Source organism: Lucilia cuprina, chromosome 4, assembly GCF_022045245.1.
Source record: "Lucilia cuprina isolate Lc7/37 chromosome 4, ASM2204524v1, whole genome shotgun sequence".
NCBI classification, from domain to species: Eukaryota; Metazoa; Arthropoda; class Insecta; order Diptera; family Calliphoridae; genus Lucilia; species Lucilia cuprina.
Window position 1 is genome coordinate 76,710,792 of NC_060952.1, and position 16,000 is coordinate 76,726,791.

At 34.6% G+C, this 16,000-nt stretch overlaps 1 protein-coding gene across 1 annotated transcript in view; it reads left to right on the forward strand.

Annotated features, from left to right (window-relative positions):
- LOC111675346 (serine/arginine repetitive matrix protein 2) overlaps positions 1-16,000 on the forward strand; it is a 31,931-nt gene that overhangs the window by 14,335 nt on the left and 1,596 nt on the right. Inside the window, exon 3 of the mRNA XM_023436094.2 lies at positions 2,440-6,238. Coding sequence (XP_023291862.2) covers positions 2,440-6,238 — 3,799 coding nt within the window. The remainder of the gene's footprint in view (positions 1-2,439; positions 6,239-16,000) is intronic.

The window sequence follows — 16,000 nt, forward strand, 5'->3', positions numbered from 1 at the left end:
TGTTGTGAAATTTGTTGGTTGAATTTTGTAAACATTAAAAAGCTGTTCCATACAAAATCAACTATTGTGAATGAATTGTTCACAACAAGTATATGATAGCAATTTCCCGTTCGAGGGAAAAATTTCAAGGGAACAAAATTTTCACTTCGGGCTTGGCTATAGGGGTCAATGTTATCGACTAGTCCTCTTTAACCACTAACTAGCCATTCAGGTTCTCGGTACTGCTTCCAACCACCTTAACCTTACAAGTGGGGGATATGGGAAGGGGTTATTGGGATTGGATTGAAGAGGGATAAAACTGGGTAGATTGTGAAATATGGGGATGGGGATGGGGTTGACAGTTTTTGTCCGCGGATTTGTGCATGGAGAACAGGAGGAGTCCTGTTATCATATATGACCGTCTGTTATAAGATGTATCATAAATCATAACAGCACTCTATCATCTCTTTGCATATCAGTAGACCATTTGTCAAAAGTGTATCCACTGACATCATAAAAAGATAGTCCTGATTCATGCATTCATCTAGATATGACAGACTTGTTAGACCATTTGTCAGAAATGTATCTAGTCAGGTCTGCTTATCTCGAGCTAGCATCATCGTTTTTGACCATTATGTCTAATGTGTCGAAAAAGACCATGCTTAGCTCCCCCTATTCGCCACCTGGGACGCGTCCGATGAGAGATCTGACAACTCCACATGGTAAGGGTAGGTTTAGTTAAGAATAGTATCTACTAAATCAATCATAAATGGCTCATATCGGTCCACCCAGTTGCGGTCCCGTTGTGATGCCCAAATGGTCGTTGGAATCCATTTAAGTTTTACTTACTGCTTCCAGATGTAAACCAGAAGGTTTGATTCACAAAACTTAGTATATTTTTAAGGCATATCCTTGGTAGCTTTTCTAAACAAGATAGAGCAGCAGAGCCAAAACAATACTCTTTGAATTCATTGAATAATGGACATTAGCAGAGAAGGTATTGTTTCTTCTTCCTCCTAATTATTACAACTAGATAGCTCATCCAAACAAAATAGAGCAGCAGATCCAAAATAGTTTTCCTCGCATTCATTGAATGATGGGCAGTAGGCAGAGAAGGTGAGGTATTGTTTCTACTTTCCAACTCCTACAGTAGTCGTTATAATTGGCATACATTCTTCTGGCATGATAGCCTATTGTACTTTATGAGTGATACCAACATTGTTATCTGTTCCCTGCAAATGATGGTATTAGTCATAACAATCACTTTTTCTTTAAATCAATTATATATTCATAGTTCTCCGCCAGTATTCGTAACAACGTTGTGTATTTTATAACTTTTCGTACTTAATATTTTAAGTAAACAGTAATTTTCTGATTTCATTTAGCGATATCTTTATTGTTTTATATTTTTTCTAAAATTTTACATTTTACAAAAGTGATATTTACAAAAAACAGCTGTTCATTGTTTATGTTTTTGACTGAAAAGTTGGCAATACTAACAAAGTTAACTGGGCCAAGATCCATAAATGAAAAACACAGTCATTGATTAAAGTCTGCCTAAATTTGTTACGAGTGTAATCGAACAGCACGTTAAGCCTAGTTTAACTGAGTAGCTTAAAATTATAAAAACTTTGTTGTCAATTTGATTCTCTCGTGTGTAACCTTTAGCGCATTTATTTTAAATTAAAAATCAGTAAATTCATGACCAAAATTGGTGCCAAAAACCAATTTTACAAATAATTTTGAAGCTGTATTTAGAATTATGAAGAAAAATAATGTCTGATTTTGGGAAATAAAAATCGAACTGTAGTGCTCTAATGCATGTAGTATGTGAGCTTTTGTGTTATTTTCCAGATAATGATAATAATTGAAATATATCAAGTTGAGTTAGTTTAAATTAATTTAAAATATGTGAATGAAGAATTCATTTCTCTATGATTTGTATTTAATAATAAAATGACCTACACATAACGACACTCTCTGTGAAACTATTGGAGACAAATTGCAATATTCGATAACGATCGAAATCTTTTTTTATTTTAAGATTTCGATCGATGCCGAATGCTCCAATTTTATTTTTAACTAGGACCAAAACATGTCTGTAAGATAATAGATATTTGTACAATCAAAGCCTAGTGATAAATATAGATTACTATATTATAGAATACAATATAATTACCAGCTATTTATCAGCATTTTAAACTTTTGGGAATTTAAAAATTATTAAATTTCAATGATTTAAATAACCATTATTGGTCTTGATAACAAATAGTTATTCCCCCACTATTATTTTCTTCTAAAATTCGACAATAGGCATCATTAAAATGAATGGTTAGATTTTATTTTAATTAAGTTTTCAATGTAGACCCATAAAAAAAATACACCAAATACACCACAAAAATGGTATACTAACCATGAATATCATTTTCTTTTTCCTATACACAAATTATCACTTCTCAGGAAGACGATGAAAATGAAGATTTAGTACAGTTAGATGATGATGATGAAATACCAATGCCACCAGATCCAAATCCAACTGAAAATGTTGTCGGTTCTTCTGAATTATATGAACCTGAAAATCCAACAGAAGAAAATGATGATGAAGAAAATTCCGACGATGAAAATCAAAATCAATTAAATAAAAATGATACAAATGCCGCCACGAAAGATGATGGCGATGATTACGGTAATGATAACAGCGATGATGAAGATGATGATGACAAAAAGAAAAACAAAAACAAAGATAAAAAACATGCAATTGATAAAAGTTCTAAAAAGTATGATCCCGAAGAAGATATGTTATCTGAATGTAGTAAAACAGACGACGATTTAAACAGAAAAGATACCACTGAAGAACCTAAAGATACCAATAATGACAATGACAAAAGATCGGATACAGTACGTTCGCCAAGTCCGGCAGTATCGGATATACGCTTGCCCGAAATTGAAACAGCGGCCGCGAGTCGTAAAGGTGTTCTAGAATTGTATGATGATAGCGATTGGGAAGAATTAGACATTGATCGTCCTAAAGATAGTAATAATAAAAGTTCGGAAAAAACTAGTGATAAAGATAAGGTGGCCGACGGAGAAAATGAAAAAGCTCAAGAAGAAGATAGGTCTTATACACCCTGTTTAGATGAAAATAATGATCCCGAAGAGCATGAAGCAGAAGGTGGCAGTACCACTCCTCTTATGGCGGAAAATTCTGAAGCAGTTGTAGCAGAGTCTTCGACTAGCAAACCCCAAAAGAACAATAATAAAAAAGATAAATCAACTGGAGAAATTGAAAACATGGATACTGAACTTATATCCGATGAAGAAGATGAACTTGATCGCAAAAAGAATCATAAATCCGGTGATAAACGTGCTGATCGTCGCGATAACGACAAAGTTGAAACGTTTAAAAAGATTGGTAATAAGAAAGGGCGCAATTATCGCGGTGACAAACAACCGTCAACAAACAATAACAAACGTTCGGACAAAAAACATAATAAATCTAATAGATCTTTGTCGCGTTCACAATCTGTTGACTCATTTCGTTCGAGAGGAGGCAGATCCCGTTCTAGGTCACCTCGATTCAGGGGTCGTGGCAATAGGTCGCGTTCTCGCAGTCGTTCTAATAACAAAGAAAATCAAGGTCGCTGGGGCGGAAATTTCAGAGATAGTGGTCGTTTCGCCAGAAACAACCAAAATAATCGCCTCAAACGTCGAGAGTTACAGCGTTATGATGTTCGGAATGTAATTGGAAATCATTCGCCTTCAAAGAATCCCCCAAAAGATCGGTATGGACGTGATACATCTCGTAACAGGAGAAATAGCCGATCACAAAGCCGAGGAAGACGTGGACCACCACCAAGGTCGCCATTTTCACGCTCTCGATCTCGTTCGCGCAATAGACGTTTAAGTATTAGTTTATCTCCATCACCATCTTACAACCGTAGACGTTCTTTGTCACCTTCTCGGCCAATTCGGCAATTTAGCCCAGCTCGCAGGAGGTCAACATCGTTCGGTAGAAGAACTCCTCCATTCAGACAACGTTCCCGTAGCCCATTGCGGGTAATGAGATCCCGTTCGATTTCACCCGGGCCAGAACATAGAATGAATAGTCGAAAAGTATCACGCCACTTAAGAGGTGGTCTTTCACCCGCAAGAAATCTTAGTAGAGGAAGACGCTCTCGATCACTTTCTATGTCTCCTCGATACACACCGCGTTTAAGCCGAAGTCGTTCGAAGAGTCCCAGACCAAAAGGTAAAAAGAAAAAAGCCAAGGAATCGCGCAAAAAGAAATCAAAAAGACGAGTTGCCACTATAAGCCCATCACCTAATCGTAGAATATCTCGGCAACCAGATCCCTTTGAAATTGAAAAGCCACCTAAAAAGAAAAGACGTCGTTCTCCTCGCGCTAAGTCGCCAATACAAGATGACCACGGATGGTCACCATCGCCCAGTCCGCCTCCACAGCCAATTGTGGATAATTATGATTACCAACCGGATAAAAATGTATCATGGACACCACCAATGCAATCACCACTATTAGGACTTTTCAATTCGAGCGATGTAAGAAGTGTTTCCCGGTCGAAAGAAAAGAGCAAACGTAGCAAAAAGAAGAAGAAGAGTGAAAAACGGCGCGACGGACGTAAAGAAAAGAAACGCAAGCGCCGTACAGAAACACCGGAGCCGGCTCCTTCGAAAGAAGTTTTCGCTTCCGGCAACAACATTCTTGTAAGCGTTAGTTTTAACAAAGAGACTACTGCAAGTCAGCAGCATACTCAACAAACTATTGTAACATTACCTCCTAATCGCGAAGATTTACTATCGAATCGAAGAACATCTATAGAACATCTAACCAACAGCAGTGCTATAACAAAGAAACGAAAAGAGAAACGTAAGAAAATTGATACCAAACCAGTGGCTATAATTGATTTGGAGCGTTCGCCTTTCCAAGTGGAACAGGAACCAACCGATGTCATTGTACTTACCGATAGTGAGGAAGCAACTGAACGTGAACAGCGCGAACATAGACGCGATCGTCGTCATAGTGAATCTAGTCCTAGGGATGTCGAGACAGAAACTCATCGTAATCAAAGATCGGGTACTAGTGGCGGACAACGTGGTGAAAAATCTCCAGAACGTATGGATACTATACGTGAGGAGTCGTATGATTTAACACAAACGGGTGGTCCTAAAACTCCCCCAGAACCGCCAATTGTCAAATTCAATTTGCAAGCGAAAAAACAGAATAAAACACGTAATCCTCTGCATGAAGAAGATGATGATCTTGCTTCAGATGCTGAATTAAATGAACGGCAGCAGCAACAGCAACAAGAAAGTCATCGCTCTGAATTGGATACTATGCATGTCCAGAGTAGCCAAAAAATTGGACCGAATACCCCGCCAGAGTCAGGGCCATGTTCGCCAGATGCCTATGATCCATTTGAACCAACAAAGTCCCCCACTATATCACCACGTTCCCCCACACCTCCGCCATCGCAATTAGACGTTTCCCAAAACACAATCTGTGGTGAAAACGGCGGTGAATTAGGATCAAATCAAAAGCATTTGAGTGTCGTTGATAATGAGCAGCGTAGAGATCAAATACCGGGACTGGGTGGAAATGTTGCGCAGGGCGCTTCACTCAATCCTGTTGATTTAGTCATGGCTTTAATTAATTCAAAATCAGCAACTAGCATTGTTCAAGATATAGCAAATAAATCAAACGATTCCCAACATATTAATAGTATGGGCGGCGTTAATTCCCACGACGATTCATTCCGCGACAAAGCCGACGAAGGCAATGCAATAACTGTTCTTTCAAATCTACTAATAACATCGAGTAATATGCAACATATACCTAGTATATCTAGTCCCACGCCACCGACAACTTTGTCAAAGAAAGCTCTTCCTGGTATACCAAAAATTGGCGGTAGTGTCGGAGGAAGTAGCAGTAGCGGTGTTAATGTACGTAACGGTGGTGGTGGCGGTACATCGAATAATGCTGACGATTCATTTAATATGAACGACATTGAAAGTCCATATTCGCCCGGTTCTGCCGATTACGAAGATCTTTTTGAACCTCCGCCAGATACAAGTGGCAATAAAAGACGCTCAAAACGTACAGGTGCTACTGCTGGCGGTGGTTCTGGCAAACCGGAAGTATTTGATAATCTATTTGGAAGCTCATCGCCGGTACGTTTGCCTTCATATACGCCGACAAAGAAACACAAAAGCACTGCTGCAACGCGTAAAACTAAAATTAAAGGTGGGTTTCCATTGATCAAGTGTTACGGTTAATTTGTTTTTATATTTCTACACATTATTTTGTTTTGTTCTCCAATTTAATACCATTACGTATGTATGGATGTATCTAAGTATTGGGAAGTATTTTCTTTATAATTTTGTTACAGCAAAGAATAACACGAAAAATATGCAAACAAGTACAAGTTAATCCCTCCGAATGTGGAATTTTTGAAATGATGGTTTTTAATTTATTTTACAAAAATTAAAATACTTCACAAGTTTTTATTTCTTTTTTTATAATATAAAGATCTTTGATTAATTTCTATTTATTGTTTGTTTAAAACAAGAAAAAAACGTTTATTTTAAGAAATCTATAAAAAGTATAACTCTAAAATTTTAAGCTGCATTCTAAAAATTTTTAATGATATTTCTTTTATACCGATATTTGTTGGTTAATAATTTAATCGTTCTTTGCTTTAAACTAATATTTGATTATGATCAAGATCTAATTCTGTTTTTTTGTTACAAAATTGTACTTGTTTGCGTATTGCTTTTCGTCATTAAACAAACTATTGGTTTGGTAAGTCATACAAATAATTACTTTATTATGAATTTTTTTAATATTCCCTAAACTTTAATACCCACAATATGGTTTTATAAATAGGGTAGAAGGGGGATCATTCGCCATAGGGGCACATCTGTCAATGCAATAACTTGAAAACCGAGTAATCGATTTTATCGCATTATCAAATTTTGTTTTCGTTTATCAATTCTATATCTATCATCCCTGAAAATTTGAAACATCAACTTTACATATGATGGGAGGCAGACATGATTAATTGTTTTTCAAAGGGCTGTGAAAATATTTAACTGTGTGAACTTTTTGCGCTAACTTTTTTAGTTTTTGTGATAGAAAAAAAATATATCGGTCAGTATTAGAACGTCAATAGTAGTGAACAATAAGTCATAATAATATTTTCGATAATATAATTTGAAGCCCGAAAAAATTGAAACTAAACCCCAGAACTGCCCGTGGGGCACATGCGCAAAATATATGTAATGCTTGTGATGTAGAACAAAATTTGGTTAAAATATAAAAAAAAATCAGTAATAATTTGTTTTAATTAACAATAAATATCTGGTTAATTATACTTTGTTTAATGAATTAAGGTATAAAACAGCAAAATAAGTTTTTGTTTTTGTAATTTTTTATTTTATTTTACTAATGGCAAATCTGCCCCATCCCCTTAGCGGATTTACCCAATGGATGGGGTGGTATCGCCGTTTTTGGTCAGTGCGGAAAGATTAAAAAAATATGTACATGAGGATGACTTTGGAAAGATTGAAAGGAATAAAACTAAAGTCAACATATCTAAGTATCCAAACCAAGAAAAAAATTAAGAATATGTATTGTGGTTTTCAGTTGAGGCCGCCTCAAAAAAAAGTGGCGTATGGTACCCCTTCTACCCTAATTGATAATTTGACTAGCAATTTTAAAGTATAATAGAAGTGAATTTATATTGCGGTTTATCTTTGTACAATTTAAATTGGAAGTTAATTAATTAAATTGCTCTGTTGTTAGTTTTTGCATTAACGTGCGGTTTAATACAAGATCAATTGCAATTATGTGTTATCAAATAAACTGAAAATGTACATAAGATATTTGCAAAGTATAAAGTAAAATATAAACCTATATTATTTACTTATAGTTTAAAATGGAAAGTTACATTAAGAATTCAAAAGATAAAGAAAAATATTTGTTTAGTATGTAAATTTTTCTTTTAATTTTCGAATACAACACCCTATTTGTTTTTGTTCTATTTATATTTATTTCAACAATACTTAGGGTAGAAGTGGAACCATACGGCACTTTTTTCTTAGGCGTTCTGGAATTAAAACCGCAATATATATTCTTATTTTTATTTTTATGCGATTACTTCAATGTGTTAGCTTTAGTTTTAAATGTTTTGATCTTTCCTATGTTCACACTGACCAAAAACGGGGATACTGCCCCGCCCATGGGGTAAATACGCCTAGGGGATGGAGTAGTAAAAAATAAAACAATTTTTTTTCTGAATTATATTTTAAATCATTCATTCCGGCTTCAGATTATGATATCGAAAAAACTATTATCTCTTATTTTTCACTATTATTGACATTGTATAACCAATATTTTTTTTCAATCACAAAAATACACAGTGAAATATTTTCATAGTCATTTGAAAAAAATTAATCTTGTCTGCAAACCATTATATGTAAATTTAATCAAACTTTCAGGGATAATATATGATTGATCAACGATAACAAAATTTGATAATGTGAGAAAATCTATTTTCAGTTTCCTATTTTTTTTGGTTTGGAGGATGTGCCCCAATGGCAAATGATCCTCCTCTACCCTTATTGGTTTTAATAGTTAACAAAACAACAGATTATTAATTACCTTTTAACTAAGTTAAGTAAATTATATTTAGAGAATTAATTTATGTAAAAATGATACAAATTTTGTGAAAGGCCCTACTTTGATAACTGAAAATAGTGAATAATTGCGATTCCCTTCGTATAGTGCGAATATCCAAAACACCCCTAATTTGCATTTCAATATCTTAATACCTACTTTCGATAAATGCCGAATAGGGGAGGGAGAAACAAAACACTAGAAGAAACCGAAAAGGGGTTAAGTAGAGAGCAATAAAATCAGGTCAATTCCCAAGGGGATTCAAATTAGAAGTTTTCGAATCGATTTCCAAGGAATAATTTGTGAGAGAATATGAATCTCATTATAAAACCCAGTCGATGAAATGTTCACGATAAACTTTAGTGCACTGCTAGAGATAACTCGAGTATTTTTTCAAGTTCGTCATAGAACCTATTTCTTATCCATTTCAATTTGAGAGGCAATAGAACATCTAATTATTATGCATCTTTGAATATCTTGCAATAGTCCGTTGTACTACTATATTTTCCCACTATCTGACAAAGGCCCTAATTTTCTATGCTTTAAGAGCAGTTTGACAATCGTCATTAGTTGTCACAATCTACACCTGACCCATATCATTTCCGTCGCTATCCAAACCGATAGGATCTCTATTTAGAATCCACTACATTCGTTAGATTTTTTATATCCGCATCAGCAATATAGATACTGTTACCCTTGCAGGTTCATCTTTGGCTAAAGGTTCTCCCGCAACGTCTAGATTCGTAATTCTGTGATTCCTTAAGGGAAGTTACCATAATCTAGTAGAAGTATTCGTACAGATTAATCGCATGATTGTTTCTCGAAGGTTTGACTAATGAAGAGTTCGTTTTAGTAGATTCCTAGACTCCACACTTGCTCTTAAATGTCCTACAGGTAAAAAATGAGTCCGATGATCATGGAGTACTATAGTGGTTCCAGTTGTCAATATAGGCATACTTCTGAGTTTTATTGAGCATCTTCCCATAACGGTTCTTTCTCAAAGCCTCTGCATTCATCATCTACCACAGAAAGCCAAGTCATCTCAATGTCGCGTTCCTGACTTTTCTGAAGGTCAGTAAATGTAATGTCTCCTTCCTGCTACCTCTCTCCTTAACCTTAAAAGTGCGTATATAGCGCTGTGACTAACTAATACAATAGCAAAGTGGAGAGAGTACCCACTCTCTTCAAAAGATAAGTAGCCTTTAGTTATACACTCCTTTGAAACCATGTCTTCTCGAGACTAAACAATTTAGTATTATTCACAGTATTTCATGATCATGATGAGTCCTGAAAGTGCTTTCCTTGATTTTAAAGGTGCTTATATTGCGTTGTGATTAACTAAGACAATAGCAAAGTGGAGATAGGTTAGAGAGGCACATAACGTACTCACTCTCTTCAAAAGATGAGTAACCTTTAGTTATACACTCCTTGTCTACTCTAGACTAAAAAATTTAGTATTATTCACAGTATATCATGATCATGATGAGTACTTAAGCCCCCGCATAACGACAAGATATTTTCCCCTGGTGAAGAGAAATGTCTAGAACATATGTTCAAATAAAGACTCGGGGAGATTAGCGAAGTAAGCTATTTTTCATTTGGCAGACAATAGCAAGGATCATTTTCTCCTCTAACATTTATTTTCTTTCACAATTAATCACTTTCTCTTCTTTTTGCTTTACTATCTATGTTCTTCTATTCTACTGAACGATGTCTAAATTCTAAATTTTCTTATGAAATAATAATTTTTAATTTAGCGGTACACTTTATAACGTCGCGGAAGTAAATAAAATATTGGCTATATCTGGGAGCACTTTCTTGGTTATGCTCATATACACAACAAATTTTATGAATAGGTTTTTACAGGTAACCAATGCAGCTTTACTTGGATTCAAGTTAATCACTTTGTAAAATACCTGTAAGAAGAAAAGCTAGGGAAAGTAGAAAAGAGAGAATAGAAATGGCAGGGAGTAGGAGTGAGGAAATCATTGAGGAAAAGAGTTATTCATAATTGCCACGGAGTAAAAAGGCGTGACGGTAGAGATTTTGTACTGGTTAGTGCGAATACTGAAGTTCACTCCCATTCTGACAAATAAATGAAAGCCATAAGATGTTCAAATTGAATATACGGAAATTCGGAAAGATCTCCAAAGTAGGCCGATCAAAGAGTCCGAATTCGGGTCTCTGCCATGGTAGGACAATTACAGAGAAGATTGGTGACGAAGGAGATATTTAGATCCGCGCTCTAGCTGTTGAGCATGTGTGTTCACGCGACCATTTGTCGCGAGCAATTGTAGTATAGTTTTCAATAATCTGTCTCTTTATTGCAAGAAGTGAAACACCACAGAACTGATATATTTTTTAGCTCGCTAAGCATGGTATCAGCTATTGCCAAAGTATCAGCAATATTATTACCATACAAACTCCCCTGTCCCCTAACCAAAATAGGGTGATGTTCGAATATCTCGCCAACTCTTTGAAAGACGTACGCATTCATGAACAATTCTAGATGTGGAAAATACACAAATTAGGAAATTAGCAGCTTGCCTATTGGTATAAATTCGGATATCCCTTTTAGATGTTCAATGATACTACAGTCATCATTGAGTCGGAAAGAAACTTTTATACCAAATTCCTTCATAAATATGCCACCACCAACTAACTCCTTTCGTAGTCTTGGATCCGTCTGTTTTGAGACGGAAACAATTATTTGTCAGAAGGGCAATTTTTGAGACTCTGTAGAAATATAATACTGTAATTGTTTAATTAGAGAAGGTTCTGGAATGCTGTAGACAACAGCGCACTGGTGACTCGACAGAAGAGTCATGATCTTAGCGTTACTCCATCACTTATACTAATAGCATAGTAAACAACGCTTATTTAGAATACTTTTAAGATAAGACAGGAGTGTAAGGACTTTAGTACCAGTAATAAGCGGTCACTTCGCAGTTGGAGCCTTGAGGGGTTACAGGGTAAGTAACACGCTGGGTTTGACTTAGGCTACATAAAGGGTTACATTAGTAAAATTGTTTGGTAAAAGAGATTATCCTTCCATGTCCATTTTCTTCCATTCAGGTAATTAATTCCCTGAATGTTATTTCTGCGAAATAGTTCTGAATAATATCAATTATACTTGGATATAATTTCGGCAAAAGCTTGACAGTAGCAAAAAAGTGCCTCAGAGTTTCACTGTCTTCCTTACATGCTTATAATACGTCACCACACACTTTATTTTGACTTATATTGATAATTTTTCATGAAAAATAGATAAAGTTCGAAAGCGAAGGATATCAAAAGATATTATTTGAATTTTCTATAATATTGAACCTACAAACATGAAATAAAACATGTTCTTAGCTCGCAGTAAGTAAGAACCAATAAAAGGGGATTGTCTAGTACTTTTCTTTCTTTAAAATATTATTTATACCCTACACCACTATAGTGGGGAGGGTATTATACGTTTGTGCTGATGTTTGTAACATACAAAAATATTGGTCCAATACCCACCTTTAAGTATACCGATCGATTCTGAATCATTTTTTGAGTCGATTAAGACATGTCCGGCTAGCCAGCCGGACGGACGGACCTGTACCTTGTGCGCAAGGTACAGGCCGCAATTTTCATGATAATTTGATGAAATTTGGACCAAGCATGTTTTTTGGCACAGGGACGAAAATGGTTGAAATCGGCCCATTATTTTACATAGCCCCCATACAACCGTACCTCCCGATTTGAACTTTTTATGCCATAATTACGTCCAATATTCTATTATCTCTCTAAAAATTGGCACAAATAAGTTTTATATAAGTATAAATGACACTGCAGATTTTCGTAAGGATCGGCCCTTATTTGACCCTAGCCCTCATACAAACCCCCCTTCAAAAATGTCTTAAACGTCTAAAATTGACTTGTAACCATTCGTATCGCAATGAAACTCAACAAAACTAACTGTTATTTAAAAATATATCCTTTTCCAAAATTTACCGAGGATCGGCCCATATTTGACCTATATAAAGCCTCATTTAGAAATTTTAGTTTTTTTATCGATAAATTGCTTAAATATTTTGGAATTATGCTAATAATCAACATAAAAGTTTCTTTATAAAAAATACTCATGGTGTAGGGTATTATATGGTCGGCCATGCCCGACTATACTTTCCTACTTGTTTTGAGATAATATTGAACATAGAAATATAAAATTAAGCATGTATAAAACGGGACATTTTGGTACTTTTTGGAACTTCAGAAGGTACTTTTTTGAATTTTCTATAAAATTAAACGAAGTATGAAATTATGCATGTAAAGCAAAATCAGTGCACGATTTCACGAAGCTCCCATATAAGTGGCCCAAAGGAATATAATTTGAGAGAAAGGTTACCCTCCCTGGTTTTTTTGACTACTTGCTTCGTTTGGTTTCCGTGTAAACCAAGTGTTTTCAGATTATTGTAGATATCCTACATAGAACAGTTAAGATAATTTTGAATACAAAAGTTATATAGGGCTAGACGAAATAATGGAGCGATTTAATTGATTCAAAAGAAGGATATACATATACTACCTATATCATGCGTACAAGGTTTAAATGAACATAGGTAAATAGACAGTGATTCTGAGTAAATTGGTATCCTTTAAGGTGGGTGTAGGACCAATATATTTAGGTGCAACAAAGGAGAAACTGTGAATTTTAAAATATGTTAGTATTATTCGATCAAGTCAAGGTTAGGTTATACTCCATATAAGGTGCATATCAACTCGGAGACCAAAAGGTCCATTGTGATTCCCTTCGTAGAGTGAAGATTTAAAAACATAGAAGCAAAGCACTACAACACAAGAAGAGGATGATATTTAATGAGGGTAGATGAGTGGGAACAGGACCAATACCCAAATTCAATATAACCCATAACCTTACCATAAATAATAAAAGAAATATAAGTTCTTTGCCCCTATAAAATTCAAAGTTCGTCATGAAACGTATTCCCACGCCATTTCAGTCTGAGATTATGTATTCTAAATTATTAAACTATATGCTCGATCGTCTATACTTCCAAGTCAATGGTTATACACCATATAAGGTGCATATCCTCTTGGAGACCATAAAATCTATTGTGATTCCCTTGGAAGAGTAAAGATTCAAAAAAACACAAGAAGAGGATGATATTTAAAGAGGGTAGATGAGTGGAAACAGGTTCAATTTCCCAATTCAATACAACCGATTAACTTACCCTAAATAATAGAAGAAAAATAAGTTCCATTTTAGCCAAAGGCCCTTTGAAATGGGTGGTTGATGTCGCGGAATTCTTTGAATATCAAATTATTTTAGTGACAACGGGCTTGTTACATCATCCTTTTACTGTCATCAAGTTTCGAACCTAACCTAACCAGTTTTTTTCGAAACCTCTTAACCATGCAGTTCCCCGACGCCCAACATCGAAAGGCAAACATTATTTAATGCCCCAAGGTCTTGTTTACTGTGCGACAAGCCAATGCTCTAAGAGAAGCTTGACTATCAACATAAATTGTCCAAACAACCCCGGAGCGATATGATTCCGTATCAGTTCCGTCTTTTCCTGCATTTGTCAGGGAGTCTAAAGGACCGATTGATGTTGTTATCAGCAGAATAGACACTGGCATCCATCTTGGTCTCCTCAGTGAAAACTGCACAGCCAAAAAACAGTCCATCGGATGCATGTGTTTCCTCAGAAATCCTGAGTAGACAACTTTGTATGATAAATATTGTTTATGTCCTTAGTTTTCATGTTTATAAAAACAGAGAAGGAGCAACACGTTACGAATAACGTTGTGTGTTGTAATCGCCAAAATCAGAGATGGAAAATTGTACAGGGATGGGGGGAAAATTAAAAAGATGTACATATTTAACCTAAAAAACATAAAATGTTTTTAAATAAAAATAATATATATTTATAAAAGAGTAGCGTTACTGACTGACTAATTCATCATCGCACAGCCCAAACGTCTGAACCTAGAATCATGAAATTTTGACAGTAGATCCACTAAGGAGGGATTTTTGTAAATTTGCACATTTACGGGTAAAAAGGGGAAAAAACGGGTAAAACTGGTTTTCTTAATTATCTTACACAATATTTGTGATACAAGAAAAGTTTTAAATACACCTGTATCTACTCTTAAAATGAGCAGATGGGTGTCTGGCACTTTTTTCAATTCGTACTTTTAAGGTGTAAAAATGCGTTACAAAGGTGATTTTGGTACCTTTTTTGGCCCTTTATAACTTTTGTACTAATTAACATAATAAAATGTTTCTATATATTTTGGATACATCTCCCAAATTTATGAGACACCTATTTCGTACTTTTTTTTTTAAATTCAGTCCTTTTTGGGTGTAAAAGGGAGAAAACTGAAAATACCATAAATATGGTACTTTTTTAGCACATTAAGAAAACTTTTCGGTTTATTGAATTATTCCTATTAAATTACGGACTAATTCTGTAATAATATTATTATAATAAAATGTTTGCTATTCCACTGGGGAAAAAGTACCAAAAAGAAAAAAATGGGAAATTTTATTTTATTCAAACTTATTGAGCCAATTTTTATAAAATTTCAAAAAGTAGTTTATTCACACAAAATAAGATATTGAAATATTATTTTGGAATTCGAGTACTAAGGCTTATATAGGACCAAATTCGTGTAAATTGTTTGGTACCTTTTTGAAAACACAATTTTTCTCGAACAAATGAATGCAGATTTCAATCGTTTGAGTTTTATCTGTTATATAAAGATTTAAATACGGAACATTTTGTAAACTTAATTTTCGAAAAAGTATATTTCTAAGCGAAAAGATGAAACATTGTACTCTTTTTATTAGTACTTTCCACTTAGGTAAAATTTATTCCACTTTCGGTACTTTTTCTTCCTTCAAATGATACTCTATGTATGTTCTTTAATATGAACTCAAAACACATGATTATTAAACATACACTGTCCTCATTGAATAAGATTCTTTAAGAGACAACTTTTTAGTACTTTTTATTTCATAAATTGTACTTTTTTAATTTTCTAAAAGATTAAACCTAGGAACATTAATTTTAACATACATGGTATTGACTGAATAATATTCTGTAAGTCGGAACTATTTGGTACTTTTCTATTCTTCAAAAAGTACCTTTTAGATTCTTTATAATGGTTAAACAAAACACACGGTCCTTATTAAATGAGAATTTATTGAGAGAGATTATTGCACTTTTTCGGTTTTCCGATGGTTCTTTTTGATATTTTTACGATATTGAACATAGATATTGAAAATAAAATTTAAAATGTACTGAAAGGGACTTTTGGTACTTTTTCATTCAT